Genomic DNA, 14,669 nt, shown 5'->3' with positions numbered 1-14,669 from the left:
CAAGTGTACATGTTCAAACTGAAAAATATCATGGAGCAGAACAGAGATGGGAAACTTCATTTGTTTCTACAGATTTGTTTTACATAATCTTGATGACGCTGAAGTTGACAAACCCTAAGCTGTATTCTGCAGAGACTATATTCAACCACTGAACACTTATTTTAATTTTTTGAAGCCTGTTTAAAGACACAGTACATTGTTCTTCCATAGTTATTTTGAAGTGGGCACAGGGGAATTATATCATGGCTGCATTTGTAAAAGCCCCAACTTAATCAAATGTACAGGGGAGTTCCTGGGGAGTGGGACAGTCTTTTAAGCTCCAACACAGAACTATGATATGAAGTTCGTTTGGAAAGTATCTTTCCTCATGTGGTTTAGATGCTCCATTCCCCCTAATTAAAAGATAAATGCATTGAGGATCTGCATAATTTCCAGCCTAAATTAAGGGCACTACATAATATAAAACAGCAACAACTAAGCAGTAAGGACAATTTCCTTAGTTACAGGAATTTGGGCACTGTATCAAATGCTACCTAATCAGGTAGATATGAAAGTAAGGAATCAGTGTTTGGAAGTCAATGTTGATGCTGTATTCTTTACTTTTGCTGTATAAACATCTGCTAAAATTTCTATGATCCTTACTGTTACAGTGTTAGATAACAGAGAGAAGTGATTACTAGAAAATGCTATTCTCCCAGCAAAAATATAATGGCTGGTTGACAAATATAAGGTTGGGTTGACAGCCAAGTCCATTGGGCTGGTAGTCCAAATAAGCCCAGTAGGGATTTCCAGCAGCATTATAGCAAATGTCATGACCAGATATCAAACTGAGGCCAAACATCAAATTCACATGTGTCATGGTTTGACACTGGCTAAAACACCAGGTACCCACGAAAATTGTTCACTCACTCTCCTCTGCTATAGCTAAGCAGAAGAGGGAGAAAAAAATGAAGGGCTCACGAGTTAAGGATTGGGAGAAAACATTCTAAGGGCAAAATAGGCTCAAATTTAAAGGTATAAAGTAAATTTATTATTAACAGAGTCAGAGGAGGATAATGAGAAGTAAAATAAGCCTTTAAAACACCTTTTTCCCCCCCAGCCCCTCCTTCCCACTGACAGCACAGGGAGACACAGGGCGTGGGGGGTTTCGGTCAGTTTGTCACGCAAGATCTTTTGCAGTTTGTTCAGGCAGAGGAGCCTTTCTCCTGCTATGCTGTGAGTCTCTCCCACGGGCAAAACAGTTTGCCCAGAACTGCTGTGACGTGGGTCTCTTGTCCATGAAGTACAGTCTTTTAAGGATAGGCTGTTCTAGTTTGGAAGCAAGGGCTTTCTCTCTCTATCTTTAGAAGCAGGGGCCCTCTCTCCCTGGGTCTCTCACTGGATTACAGCTTTTTCTGGCCTCCACTCGCTCCGGCATGGGCACCTTTCCTATGGGCTGCAAGTGGATTTTTGTACTCCCTGTGGATTTCATGGATTACAGGGGGACAGTTCGTTTCACCATAGTCCTCATCACGGCTTCCAGAGGAATCTTGACTCTGACATTTGGAGCATCTCCTCCCCCTCTTTCTTGTCACTGACCTTGGTGCCACCATGCTGTCTTTCTCCACATGTTCTGACTTCTTCCTCTTTCTCTGACTAGAAAAAAAATGGCTGCTCAGAGGTATCATTATCAACAAATTTCACTAATTCAAAGATTCTTGCAGCATCTCACAGCACCGAGAGGTTGAGCTCGTCTAGGTTCCACTCTGGGGAATCGTTCGCCATGTATCTGCTGCCGGCCACATGGCCCCCACTGCCACTGCACGGGCGGTGCCAGCTGTGGCAGCGCTGGCGCTATTTAATGCCTCTCTTCAAATGGGGTGCCAAAAAGGAGAAGCCGCTGCCACCGCCCCTGCCCTTCTGCCCGCAGTGCAGCTGGCTAAGGGCAGCCAAGCAGGCAAAGTTCACTGCAGGCGCGCCAAAATGGCAGCAGCAGTGCATCACCACACGCAGGGCCAGGATGCCCCAGTGGCAGCAGCTCTCTACCCCTGGAAAAAACTGCCCACGCACTGCTTTGATTTCCTTCTTAAATAATGTCATCACAAAGGTATTACCAACCTCTCTAACTGGGCCAACAGCATGTCCTTCTTCAGAGCCATCAGATTGGCTCTGCCAGACATGGAGGAAGCTTCCAGCAGCTTCTCACAGAAGCCACATCTGTGGCCTTCCCCTGCTACCAAAAACTAGGCTGTGCACAAATCAGCACAACATGACATCAGGTAAGTCATATATTTATTGGGAGACTCATAGAAAAAGTGTGAAGTAGGTCACTATTTAACAGATCATGTGAACACATAAGGAACTAATTACGAAAAAGCAGAGAGGGCAGGTCATTTCTTACCCATTCCCTCTCATCTCCACTGTCCTGACAAATTCTCTCCTACCTCCTTTATTTATCTGCTTTGTGAATCTTCAAAGAATTCAAATGTGGAACAGACCCTCTTACAGATTGATTAGAATGTCATAAATTGCAATTTACTTGTTGAGTGATATCAGCCTTAACAAAGCAGCTAATAGTCTTAGATATCTATGCATTCTAAAGCACTAAAAATCACTACTGACACAAACAGAAGTGGAGATTCTTCTTAACACTTTAAAAACTCCAAGACTTTAAGGACTGATGACACTACTCCAAAATGGAAATAAACAGTAAACAAGGAAGAGTCATTATGGTTTGTTTTACAAATATTCCATACAACAGAAATCTGCAATTTTACCCGGTATTTTCCTGCGAGAGGTTTTATCAGATGATAAACAGAAAAGTGAGTATTTATGTGTGATAAACACATTGTTCAATATTTGAGAAAATGGAAGAACTTTTTAAAAATGTCTAGAGTCAGTGCCAACTTGTTTTCACCTTTATTACCACTACATTTTAAATAAAAGAGAAAAACAGTGATAAGAACACGAGTGGCAACGATCAACCAACAGGAGTCAGTTGTATCAAAATGGACTGTTCAAAGTTCAAAGAACAAATGGAAACTGTGCTGGAGACTCACCCCACTGTGGCTAAGCAGTTCAGTAAATCCCAGCACCTAGTACTGGATTAAAACAAACCCTGAGCTACATGGTACAAAACACCTCTGTGGTATAAACACACTCGGGTGGTTCAAAAACTTGTGTTGTGGTGTCTGTAAATTCGCAGACACTGGGCCTAACCAGGTATCATCTGTTCACAACACTTCAGCTTTTAGACAGATCAAATATCATCTGTCATCTCCCTGCCGACTTAGAAAAAACCACAGGCTGACACAAACACCCTCTCATCTGCTCTGGCTAATTCCACACAAAGGTGATTATATGTCACAGATGGATCTGAATCAAATTTGCACTGTATGATCCACCAAAGTGCATATCCATCAGCAATGATAAGCGGTCTTCAAGGAAAAGTTTGGCACAAAGGAGTCTTAGGCCAACTGAAGGTTGCATTTAAAAGAAATAAACAGAAAAATAAATTTTAAAATGCTACGTGAAATGATACTCAGAAGCAGGCAAGGGAAATGTTTTTTTCCTGTTGACTATTTAAACTATTTCAAGGAAAAATTATAAATAGAACATCTGTCGGAAAAGAATTCACTGTGGTGAATCTTTCTGGTGCCTGATACCAAATGCAATTTGAAGAGCTTGGACGCTAGGCCTGCTGAAGACAGGTGCCAAACATGGCACTAATGTCCAGGGTTCATCACTGCCATATCAGGGAGGAAACAGCTTGAAAATCACAAAGAGAAGAATTTGGTGATATGCTCCATTCCAGGTGATCATCTAGACACAATTTATTCGTAATGTATTTGTAAATGAATGAGTGCTTGTTACACATTCTCAAACGTTAAACATTGAAATTTTCACTAGTACATTATAGGAACTGAAACAAACTAAAAAAAAAAAAAAAAAATAGAATACAGAAAAGCACAGACTAGAAACCACAGACTCTTTAGCATGTAATGTCTCATCCATTCAGTGCACCTTCTGCTCAGACTATCTGTCATTATGTAAAAATATAGTTCATTTACTAAAACACATGTGATATTTCTCCACTTCCAGAAATACATAATTTTTGGAAGGCAAAATAGAAAGCTTCTCTTCCCAAGGTACTGAATACCAACAGTAACATTGAGAATATGACCAGAGCAGATTAAAGCAGTGAGAGATATATCAGAGACTGTCAGCTTCCAATATTTAATGGAAAAAAAATTGGTAATATTAAAAGCTTTTCTGGAAGAAGTTTACAAACCTGAAATCAATGTAGTCATCCAGCACAAACCCATAAAACTCTTCAGATTAGTTAATCTGTCAATTCCCAGCACCTTTTTAATTCGTCAATTAAAACCAGAAGTGCTTAACTCAAGCAAAATCCTATCTTCTGGATCATGAAATTACTGCTGAGGCAGTGAAACACATTGCATGTACTTTAGATGGGAGTACAGAAAGGTGAAAAAATGTTTTATCTGTAACAAAGAGCAATTTTTTTTTCTCTAGTGCACAAAAAAGCACCTGAATGCACCATTGTGTTTGGAATTCACCCCAGAAGAGTATAAAACAATGCACATGGTGTAATGCCTACAGTATATGAAGTGGTGATGTACAGAAACCAGAAAAACCCAAGTGTTGCTACTGACTCTCCTGGCCATGCACCACAGTCATTAAGGTTACAGAAGACCTTGGAAAAAGCTACATACATTGCAACTGTACACACATTAGGATTAACAACCTATTTGTAAGAGGAAGAAAAAAATACAATTTACTTAAATGAAATTAAATTATGTCAAATTTAGAGAAGATGCAAAACAAGCACGTCAAGCACAAGGTGTTAATAGGAAAAAAGCCCACCTCTTTTCAAAAGGGATTGAAAAATAGCATTGGGAAAGAACATAGCCAAATGACTAATGCTAACTATAACCTTGAATTATTTTCCTTGCTTCTGACTGTACACAAATTCTTGTCAGAGAAGGCCTCTCTTAAGGACACATTCAATGTTCTTGCACACTATAACCACTTGTATAGATCATCGCATCAGCTTCTTCGTCATACAGAAGAACCTGAACACACAAGTGTCCTTGGCTTGTTCTCAAAGAGCAACACATCACTCCTGATCAGAAAACAGGATTTTCTCAAATGCTATGTGTGGAATAACCCCCGTGTTGCATTTGTGGACCTGGTAATTCATAAACTGGCCCCTTTGCCTTATCTGCATCTCTGAATATTTTATTTGTAACATGAAGGCCTCTGCAAACCAACCAATGGATAAAATAATCTGAGAAAGTAAGAGAACCAAGATGTTTCCACACCAGATGAAGGAGGAATGTTTCGAATACTTATGCCAATCCTGAATACTTAAAATAAAGAACTGGTTCATAATAGAACTGGCAGGTCTTAAAATATGGTATCAAAATATAAGACTTGTGAAGCATGTGGGCTGGGATGTAACACAAAAAGAAATTCTGTTCACAGGAACGGAAAATGAATGTGGAGAAACTGTTAAAAATAGAATTCTATTAATATGCAGCCTGTTAACTGTCTTCAGAATATTACGGTTAATTAAAATATTTTTAAAGAGAAAAGGTGACATAAGATAGGCAATTTACAGACATAATGCTGCCTACGCAGATGTGTAAGACCCGCTGAGAAGTGGCTCAAAAAACTCAGTTGCTATAAACACAGTCTTAGTAAATTGCATTTAAGTATCTAATCTGATTATACCAAAACAAAGTTGTAATTACAGGAGAGTAATGTCAAGACAAAAATATAGTGCCTCTCCTGGACTCCTGGTACACATCATCCCCAAGCGTGCTCCTCAACTCGTGAGTATAAAAGATCCCATTAACTACAATGGGACTACAAGATGTGGTCAAAACTAGGAACTTTCTACCTTATTGAGTCAGTACCCTAAATTCCTCATGATTACTTTTTGAGCCACCAGAAAGTGTATACAACAGCACATACACATAAACATTGCCACTTGTACAGGGGTTCCACTCAGATGTAGCTTCCATAGTATGCAATGCCTCCAGGCAGAACACTGTAGTAACCCACCTGTGAGGCTCATAGAAGACAATTATCATGAAAAGCACATGAGCATTTGTACAGTTTGAACAAACTCTGTCAAAGACACAAGGCTACCTTCTTACTAGAAGCACTTTTAAAATTATACCTTTATTCTGAACTTTGCCTCTCATTGCAAAGCTATGTAGCAATACTGCATCAGTGTTACCAAACACATTCTTAAAAAAAATCTGTATTATGCTTGGCATTAAGCCAACTTCAGCCATAGTGCAGATTCAGAGATGGTCACCAAGAGTCTTCTCTGATCTAAAAACTGCTAATCTGAACGTTTGCATTTTTTTTCCAGAAGTATAAAACCTATATAAAACTTTTAAAGGGCTCCTGTTTACAGTTTCTTATAGGTAATGATGCAACTTGCACTGTGTGTGTATAGTAGAATATACAAATTATTATTAACTCACCCTCCTTCACTTTCTGCCTCTTCAGAGCTGGTAGTTTCTCTTGCACCAGAAGCTGTTTCTGCTTTTCTCCGCCTTGTTGCTCTGTGTGATGGGCTAACTCTCTGAACATCACCTTTTCCTTGAAGCTCATTTCGAACAAGCCCTTCAAGCTTTGGAATAGCTTCTTTCAGAAATTCCACCTCTCTCTTCAGTTCGTCCACGCTTAGTAGCAGGCCATTCAATTTTTCTAGTATCTGCAGTTGCCTTCCATGTAAAACCATTACTGCTCCTTGCTCATTAGGAGCCTCATTTTGCAAGCCCACAGAATTAATATCCTGGAACGCATGCATACGCAGAGCTGCACCAGGCTTTCGGACCTTGCGGTACCAAATCAGCACCAGGCTTAATCCAGCAGTCCCTGCCATTACGCCCAGTATTAGTCCTTTATTTTCAAAGGGAGACATTTCTGCACGGTCCTGGAATTGCGAGACAACAATAAGAGTTTAAGATATTTCGCCCTGCTCTACCCAAGCGACTTGCTCTGCTCTGAAATCACAAAAGTGTAAGGCTGGAAGAACTGCTGACACAAAGTTACACTACAACTCTCGCAGGTTCTACAATACAAGGCAGCAAAAACAAGACAAAAGTGGGTTTGGGGGTGTGAGGGGCGCCGGCACGTGGGCAGGACTGAAGCCTTCACTCTCAACCATCCCGGCATCCTGCGATTTGCTTGTTTTAATGTGAGAAACTCGTATAATCGGATTTTGCGCCACTGCAGGAAGGCGGAAACCCAGCTGTCAGGCCGGAGCGCCGCCCGGAGGGGCGTCTCGCCGGTCCCCCAGCCCCACCGCGCCAAGGGGCTGCCGGAGCCCCGCGCTCACCTCCCGCCCGCCCCGCGGCCGCCCCAGCCCCGACCGTCCCGGCAGCGCCAGCCCCGAGCCCGGCGCCGCCCCCGGTACGTACGTACGGCCGGGCCGGGCCGAGCCAGGAACAGCGGCGCGTCCGGCCCAGGAGCCCGCAGCTCTCCCGCCGCGGCTCAGGGGGCGGCGGCGGGGCCGCCCCGGGGCGGCGATACCCGGATCGAGGGGGCCGGGCCTCGGCCGCACCGCCGGCCCGGCCGCCCGGGTGACGCGCGCTGCCCGGTGGAGGAGGCATTCCCGCAGCGCTGGGAGTCCCGGCGGGCCGTGCTGCTGCGGGACGCCGGCTGCACTTGCCACAGACATGGCTCGAAATACGCCGTTCTAGAGCAAGTGTACCTGTTCATGTGTCTGTCCTCAGTCTGGTGGCCTCTCGATTTCACCTTTTGCTACTTCTAGGCCACAGAGAAACGGTGTTTCCACTGCACTAGTGGAGACCTGAAGCTGCAAAATCACGGAGAAACCCCGCCCAGTTGCCAGGAAGACGGGCAGTCCCGGCACAAAAGCTTCATTCCAATTTTAGCCACCTAAGGGCCCAAAGCTGATTTCGCCGAAGTCCATTATAAATTGCCCAGTCATGGAGGAGCTTACCACAGAATCATAGAATGGTTTGGGTTGGAAGGAGACTCTAAGGATCATCTAGTTCCAGCCCCCCTGCCGTGGGCAGGGACAGCTTCCACTAGACCAGGTTGCTCAAAGCACCATCCAACCTGGCCTTGAACACTTCCAGGGAAGGGGCATCCACAGCTTCCCTGGGTGCCCTGTTCCAGTACCTCACCACTCTCACAGTAAAGAATTTTTTACTATTATCTAATCTAAACCTATTCTCTTTCAGTTTGAACCCATTTCCCCTTGTCCTGTCACTCCATGCTCCGGTAAATGGTATTGCCCCACCTTTTCTGTAAGTTCCCTTCAGTACTGGAAGGCCACCATTAGGTGACAACAAAGCCTTCTCTTTTCCAGGCTGAACAATCGTGTTCTGACAGCATTTTTCATAAGAGAGGTTCTCCATCCCTCTGATCAACTTGGTGTTCCTTGTCTGGACTTGTTCAAACAAATCAATGTCCTGTGTTGGGGACCCCAGATCTGGATGCAGCTCTGCCGGTGGAGTCTCACCAGAGCAGAGCAGAGCAGCAGAACTGAGATTTAACAGGGTGTGGGAGGTATTGCTCCTGTGCCCCATCTGAGATCACTTTTACTGGTAACTCTCACAAGACCCTTCTTTGCCCTTTATGACAAACAGATCTGGCTCCTGTTTCTGGCTTGAATGGAAGAATCACCACAGACAACCTGCTCTGACCATTTGTCTTCCTGAAGCTTTGTGGAGGGCCTGTGCACAACATCCTGCCAGAATTTACAAGCATAAAACTCATGTTTTTCTGTGTGAGGGCTTAAGGAAACCATCATGGAAACCACTGTGTCTGTGCAATGAAAGAAACTCTTCAACAGCTGGAATTGTCCTCAGCCATATCAATCAGAAACAAAGGAACATAATTCTTAAAAAACATACTAACTGCCTTTAAAAAGTAAACAAAGTACTGTTCAAAACAAAAAACTACCTAAAACAGGTACCAAGAACTCAAGAATTTTCAGTCTTAGTGCAAATTAACAATTGTAAATCAGTCTAATGTCTATTTATTTTCAAACAAAGATTTAGTTCAAAACAACTACAGCTCTAAACTAATTCTTAATTACGAACCTGAGGATGAAACTAGCTTTATGAGACCAAACTACAACCTGAGACAAAGGCAGAAATTAGAATGAGAAAATGAATACTGTTTCAATACTTTACAGGTTTCCCAGTTACAACACAACAACAACGAAACATATAATCTGTTCTTATGTTTGTAATTTGAGATTTTTAAACCAAGAGTGAAAATCTCTTCAATTTTATGGAAACTTCACTAAACTCAAATTATTTTAACAAATTTCACTGTAAGTAATGGTTTTAAGTTACACAATCCCACAGTGTTTTAAAATGGAACAAGAAAACATAAATCTCCATATGCTGATAGCGTTTCAAATGTTCAGGAATGGTAATATAAATGTGTTGGAAAACCTTTAATTTTTATTTTCCTTTTTTTCAGTATAATCTGCCAAAATCTTTCCATAAGCCAATTAAAACAGGAAAGGATTTAAAAAAGAGAATTAATTGGAGGGTAAACATAGCACAGAGCTGAAACAAAATACTATGGATGCAAAAAGGTAAGTGAGTATTTTCAAAGATTTTCTCAAGTGACTGTCTCAGGCTGCAGGCCGTAGAGAAGGGGACCTGTTTTCAAAAATAATGCCCCAGAAAAACTACCATCTACAGCTGCCTGGATATGTAGCAACTATGAAAATCAGGTCACCTGTCTGGTCCCAAACTCCTTGTTTGCTTTTTACCTGTGGCCATTTTACCCAGGTGGACCAGCATGGAAGCATAGAAGCTATTGCATGTATGTAGAAACTTGCTGGAACACAGCAGCTTTCCAAGCTGGGGAACTAAACATCAATTTACCTAGATCTAATGTAATCCAGTTGGCCTAAATATGACATATGTTCTAAAAAACTGAAATAAATGTTCTTAGAAAAGTACTGTTCTTCTGCATGTGAATTTCTCCTAGTTCAAAAGAAACTTTGTACCTGAAGTCCTAAAAAACAAGTCCAGACAACCATCTGTTATAAAATGGTTTTCCCCAAATATTTTTAGTGTATTTTCAGCCTTATTTCCTAAGAACACAAAGCTTATGCCCCCAGGTTGCCTGTGTGTTGTCCCTCTGACAAGCCATACCATGACACTTTCTCCACCCAGTAGGTCCTGAACATGGAGCTTAATTTCAGCCAATTGTGGTGGAAGAAATATGTCAAGATCATAGAACTGTAGTATGACAGCTGGTTAGGGGTCAGTAGCTCTGACCAAGGAAGCTGCAACCGGTCAGGAGAGATGGTCCCAAAAAGAATCGCCTTCCCGAGGCCCAGTGTCTTCCCTCTGCTGCTGGCTAGGAGGGCCCATGCAGGAGCTGTCAGCTCTTTAGTGATTGTCAGCTCGTGATTTCAGCTCAGTTCTGCAGGGCAGCCTCCAGGCCAGACCAGGGGGAGAGACGAGAGGCCCGTGTAGCTGTTTTGCACAAAGGTAGCTTTATTGATCTGTACTCCAGCAAAGGGGAGGCCAGGGACGGGCTCTCTCTGCCCTCGCAGGGGCAGGGGGCTAGCTTTATAGGGATACAGGGGATGGGTGAAGGCCAATGGGTTACAAAAGATCTGCATAGGGTCTCCCAGAGGATTCTGGGTCTGTCTTCTTCTCACCATAACTACAAAGTGGTTGCCTTTCCAGGGGGAGTTCTGCTGGGAGATTTAGGCAATCTCCTTATCTCAGCAGACGTCCCTCCAGGACAGTGGCTGGGCATACCCCACACTGTAGAACCCTAGAGTGGTTTGGGTTGGACGGCATCTTCATGATTATCAAATTCCAAGTGTCCTGTGAGGGGCAAGGACACCTTTCACTAAACGGGTTGTTCAGGCTGCATCCAACATGGCCTTGAACACTTCCAGGGAAGGGGCATCCACAGCTTCTCTGGGCACCCTGTTCCAGTGCCTTACCACCCTTTGAGTAAAGAATTTCTTCTTGATATCTAATCCAAATCTCTCCTCTTTTAATCTAAAACCACTTGTCCTATCATTATTTGCCCGAGGAAAAAGTCACTTTCCTTCTTTTTTATAGACTCTTTGAAGTATTGAAAGGCCACTCCAACTAATTTCAAGAAGGCCAGCAGCTTTGGGGTGGCAAGACCTTGTGAACATCCTGCCTCTCTCCACCCCTGGCCCCAGGCAGATGTACAGGAATGAGCTTAGCACACCAGTGCTGCAACACTGACACACCTGCACAGGGTGCCAGCCTTCTTACACCACTATTTTTGTAAAACCAGTACAGGTAGTTTACTGGTCTTTTGGGAAATTTGGAACTTGAATGGTATTTTTGTGTCATATTAGAAAAGTTAGCTTATTATTGAGTGATTGTGTTCAATGGATCAGAGAGCCATTACATAGTAAGTAATTGATGCATGCTCTTTCCAGACAAGGTGTAACATAACCTACTGGTGGTTTCATTTCTGTATGGAAGGTGTTTGCATCTTACAATTTTCATAATTTTCTTTAGCTGTAATTCTTCTGCCCATTTTGTGATATGCTCTTCTTTCTGAAATGCCCCTCCCTCCCCCCAACCCCCAACTAGAGATTAATCTACTTCTTATAACAAATACAGAAACCTTTAATGAGTTAGTAGCAGTTCGTACTTATTACTTGTCTTGTAGGTGTAAAGTCAAATATTGTTAATATGTCACCAAACATTGTGAAAGCTTAAATACCTTTGACCAGACTAGCAACCAACCTGCCAGAAATCCTGTCTGGATCTGGATGTCAGAACAGTCAGGAATCACTGTTCTGTCAAGTTTTGTTGAATTCTTCTGAATTTTTTGCTATAAAAATAAATAAAATTATATCTTACCTCAAAGAGAAGCATTCACTGTCAGATTTGTCAGTATTCTCTGCTGCTTTTGCCTTGAACAATTGTCCAGTGCCCCTAATTAAAAATTAATCAATTGAAGTTAAAAGGAGATGGGTAATAGCACACTGATCTTTTCTGTTTTCTTGAAATAGAGGCATACTGCTTAGCACAGTTCCCTGGGGAGATAAGGCTGCCTCTGCTTTTATGTCTCAGTGTGTGCAAATGTAACTGTACCTCTGCCTCCTCCCCAGTATTTTTGAATCTTTGGCCAATCTCAATCAAATTCAACAGAGAAACGCTAACAAATTTCCTTGAGTTAGCTGATCTTTTAAAGAAGAAATCCCTGAATTAGAGTCACTGCTATAGCTTATCCCTTGGTGTACAACTGAGAATCCACACAGGAGAAAAGCATTTCGCAAGGACAGGAAAAGCTAAAGCAGAGATCACATTTTATCAGATGTGAACGAACAGAACTACAAGTTATAACCTGATAGGAAACCTGGCTTTGCTAGTTCAATTGCACTCACAACCATCCATTTATTTATCTGTGTTGATAGGATCCAGTGCTAAAGTACAAATGGTCAGTGATGGCATTTTTTCAAATAGAAAAAGAAAAAAAAATGTACATACTGTTCCTGCTTCTTTGTGTCTTCAGAAGTCTCAAGGACATTATCAAAATATATTTGTACAAGCTCTGTTAATTTTCTTAGGCCAAGGTACGTGATTCAGTTTTCTTGATGTAGGAGATGAGAGTTGGCAGCCCAAAAGAGTTTGCGTATGTTGTGCTGACAACAACAAGAAAAAATAAGCAAGGCTACATCCGATGTAATTCCACAGCACTGCCTGATTTCTTCACAGAGAGAAATTGTCCTTGGAGTGTCTGGGTAAAAAGAGGAAAAATATATGAACAGTCATAAAAAGAAAAAGAATATGTGTGTATAAATGTAGATTTTACATGTACTTGTATATGGTCCTTGGGAGTCAAAACTCAAAAAGAGTCAGATTCTTTATAAATATGTGTATTCCACTTCATCCACTGTATTTTCTTTTACTGAATGAAAAGTGTCTTTTTTTTCAGCTTCCCTATAAATATGCTATTTCAGAGCTGAAGTATTGTATATATTTATATATATTTAAAATACTGGAGTATTTTAAAGAGCTTTACTCTTTCCACCTGCAAATGGCAGCGTGCCCCTTCCTGCACTCCAGTATATATCACCTAATGGCCCTAGGGTGTCTGCAATCTCATATTAAAAAAATCATCATCCAGGTGATGTGGTCTGTTCTTCCATCATCTGCCCCTCTTCTCTGCTACCACTTGTGAGCTTATAAAAAAATTTCCTTTCTGATTTTACCTTTCCATCTAGGCCGCTACGGCTGTGTGTACACTAGCAAGCAGTAGGGACTGGCAGGAGTGGGCCTCTGGGCCAAACAGCTGGTGCTAATGCCATGACATCCGTGCTGTGCCCCGGGTTAACTTTTGCCAACTCCAGCCTGATCACAGGGGTTGCATGCCCATTTGTGGCTGCAGTGCCTTGGGTGTGCTTCTGCAATGCATATTCCCAAAGCGCAACTTGGGCGTTCCATGCCCTGGTTAGTGGTGAAGCAAAGCTTGCCAAGCTGGGACAAGTGCACACCTGACCCAACCCAAATCATTACTCTACACATACATATTTACACTAGGAGGATTTGATGTGAGTTACACAATCATTAAGGACAGAGTGAATACAGGGAGGGAGTTCACATCTTCCTGGCAATTGCTGAGTGCTGGTAAAGGGGTTCCTCCTTCATCATGGCATCACTTTTGTACAATGGCAATTGATAAGTGCAGCTAAAAGCATGAGGAAAAGTGGTGAAACCGGGTGAGTTAAGGGGAAGCGTAAACAAACACCTAACCCCTTAAAAGAGTTTTGCTATATACAATAACAAGACACGATTATTACTGTATGCAATGCACCCACACATATACACTCACACAAATATATTTATGTACACAGCATTTTAGTTTTGCGGATGATTTCAAGACACCTCATGTGCTTTTTCATAAGGAGATAGGTCTGTTAAAGTAAAATGTAAATGTCGATTTTATTCTTTTAATTGGTGTTTGCATCCCATCCTGGTGTTTAAGAAGCTTCTTGTGATTCTGAGCTGCAGGTTCCTAAAGGGTAAATATATCAAGTGGCCTTTCTGAATTTTGGTGTGATGGGCTCGCAAGTCCTTTGCTCATTCATAGTTACAGTGCTGCTATCTTGTGGGAAAAAAGGTAGCAGCAACTGCAACACTTGCAAATTGGTACTTGGAGTCATTGGCAAGAATTGTAATGATGGCCTTTTAAATATTTGCATGTTTCTTCCTAACTTAGAAAAACTGTGTTAGTGTGATTAATCAGTAGGTTATATGGGGAACCATTATTCAGTGTGGTCCAGATTGCGATTTGGGCTCTTTTCGGTGTGGTTCAGGATTTTGTACTGCATTTTAGCAAAAGTAACAAAAGCCCTCCCAGGACACTCTGGAGTATAAGCAGTACTGCTGTCCCTGAAAGCAGTGAAACTGTTTCTTCTATTGCCACTTCTTAGAGACACTATTTATAGCTACTGCACAGCTGTGCAATATATAATTTCAAAAATCCATGTCTAATGAAAAGATAAAAAAGCATCTTGGGCAACATTACACTATTTCTATGAAACAGGCAGATTTTTGGCCAGAGTAGTTGTTTTAGAGGCATTTTCATTGGCACATGCTTTGAGAGTCAAACTGAAATACCAGGATTTTTTTCTGAGATAAAAC

The 14,669-nt window shown here is 42.0% G+C and overlaps 1 protein-coding gene across 3 annotated transcripts in view; it reads right to left on the bottom strand.

Annotated features, from left to right (window-relative positions):
• Positions 1-11,957, bottom strand: part of RMDN2 (regulator of microtubule dynamics 2) — a 98,249-nt gene extending 86,292 nt beyond the window's left edge. For 2 of the 3 annotated variants that reach the window (XR_006015052.1, XM_042021986.1), the window contains exons 1-2: positions 11,883-11,957; positions 6,501-6,955 (exon numbers count right to left, since the gene is read on the bottom strand). Coding sequence is in view for 2 of the 3 variants with exons in the window: in XM_042021986.1 (XP_041877920.1) it covers positions 6,501-6,955; positions 11,883-11,897 (470 nt within the window). In the remaining variant the exon portion in view is untranslated. The remainder of the gene's footprint in view (positions 1-6,500; positions 6,956-11,882) is intronic. The other variant, XM_042021987.1, reaches the window with a different exon arrangement.
• Between the last annotated feature and the right edge of the window lie 2,712 nt (positions 11,958-14,669).

This window comes from Corvus kubaryi, unplaced genomic scaffold (assembly GCF_017639235.1).
Source record: "Corvus kubaryi isolate FWS band 111438036 unplaced genomic scaffold, C.kubaryi_AGA036_p1.0 37184, whole genome shotgun sequence".
NCBI classification, from domain to species: domain Eukaryota; kingdom Metazoa; phylum Chordata; class Aves; order Passeriformes; family Corvidae; genus Corvus; species Corvus kubaryi.
The sequence above is the reverse complement of the archived record's forward strand: the minus strand, read 5'-3'. Positions and strand labels throughout refer to the sequence as shown.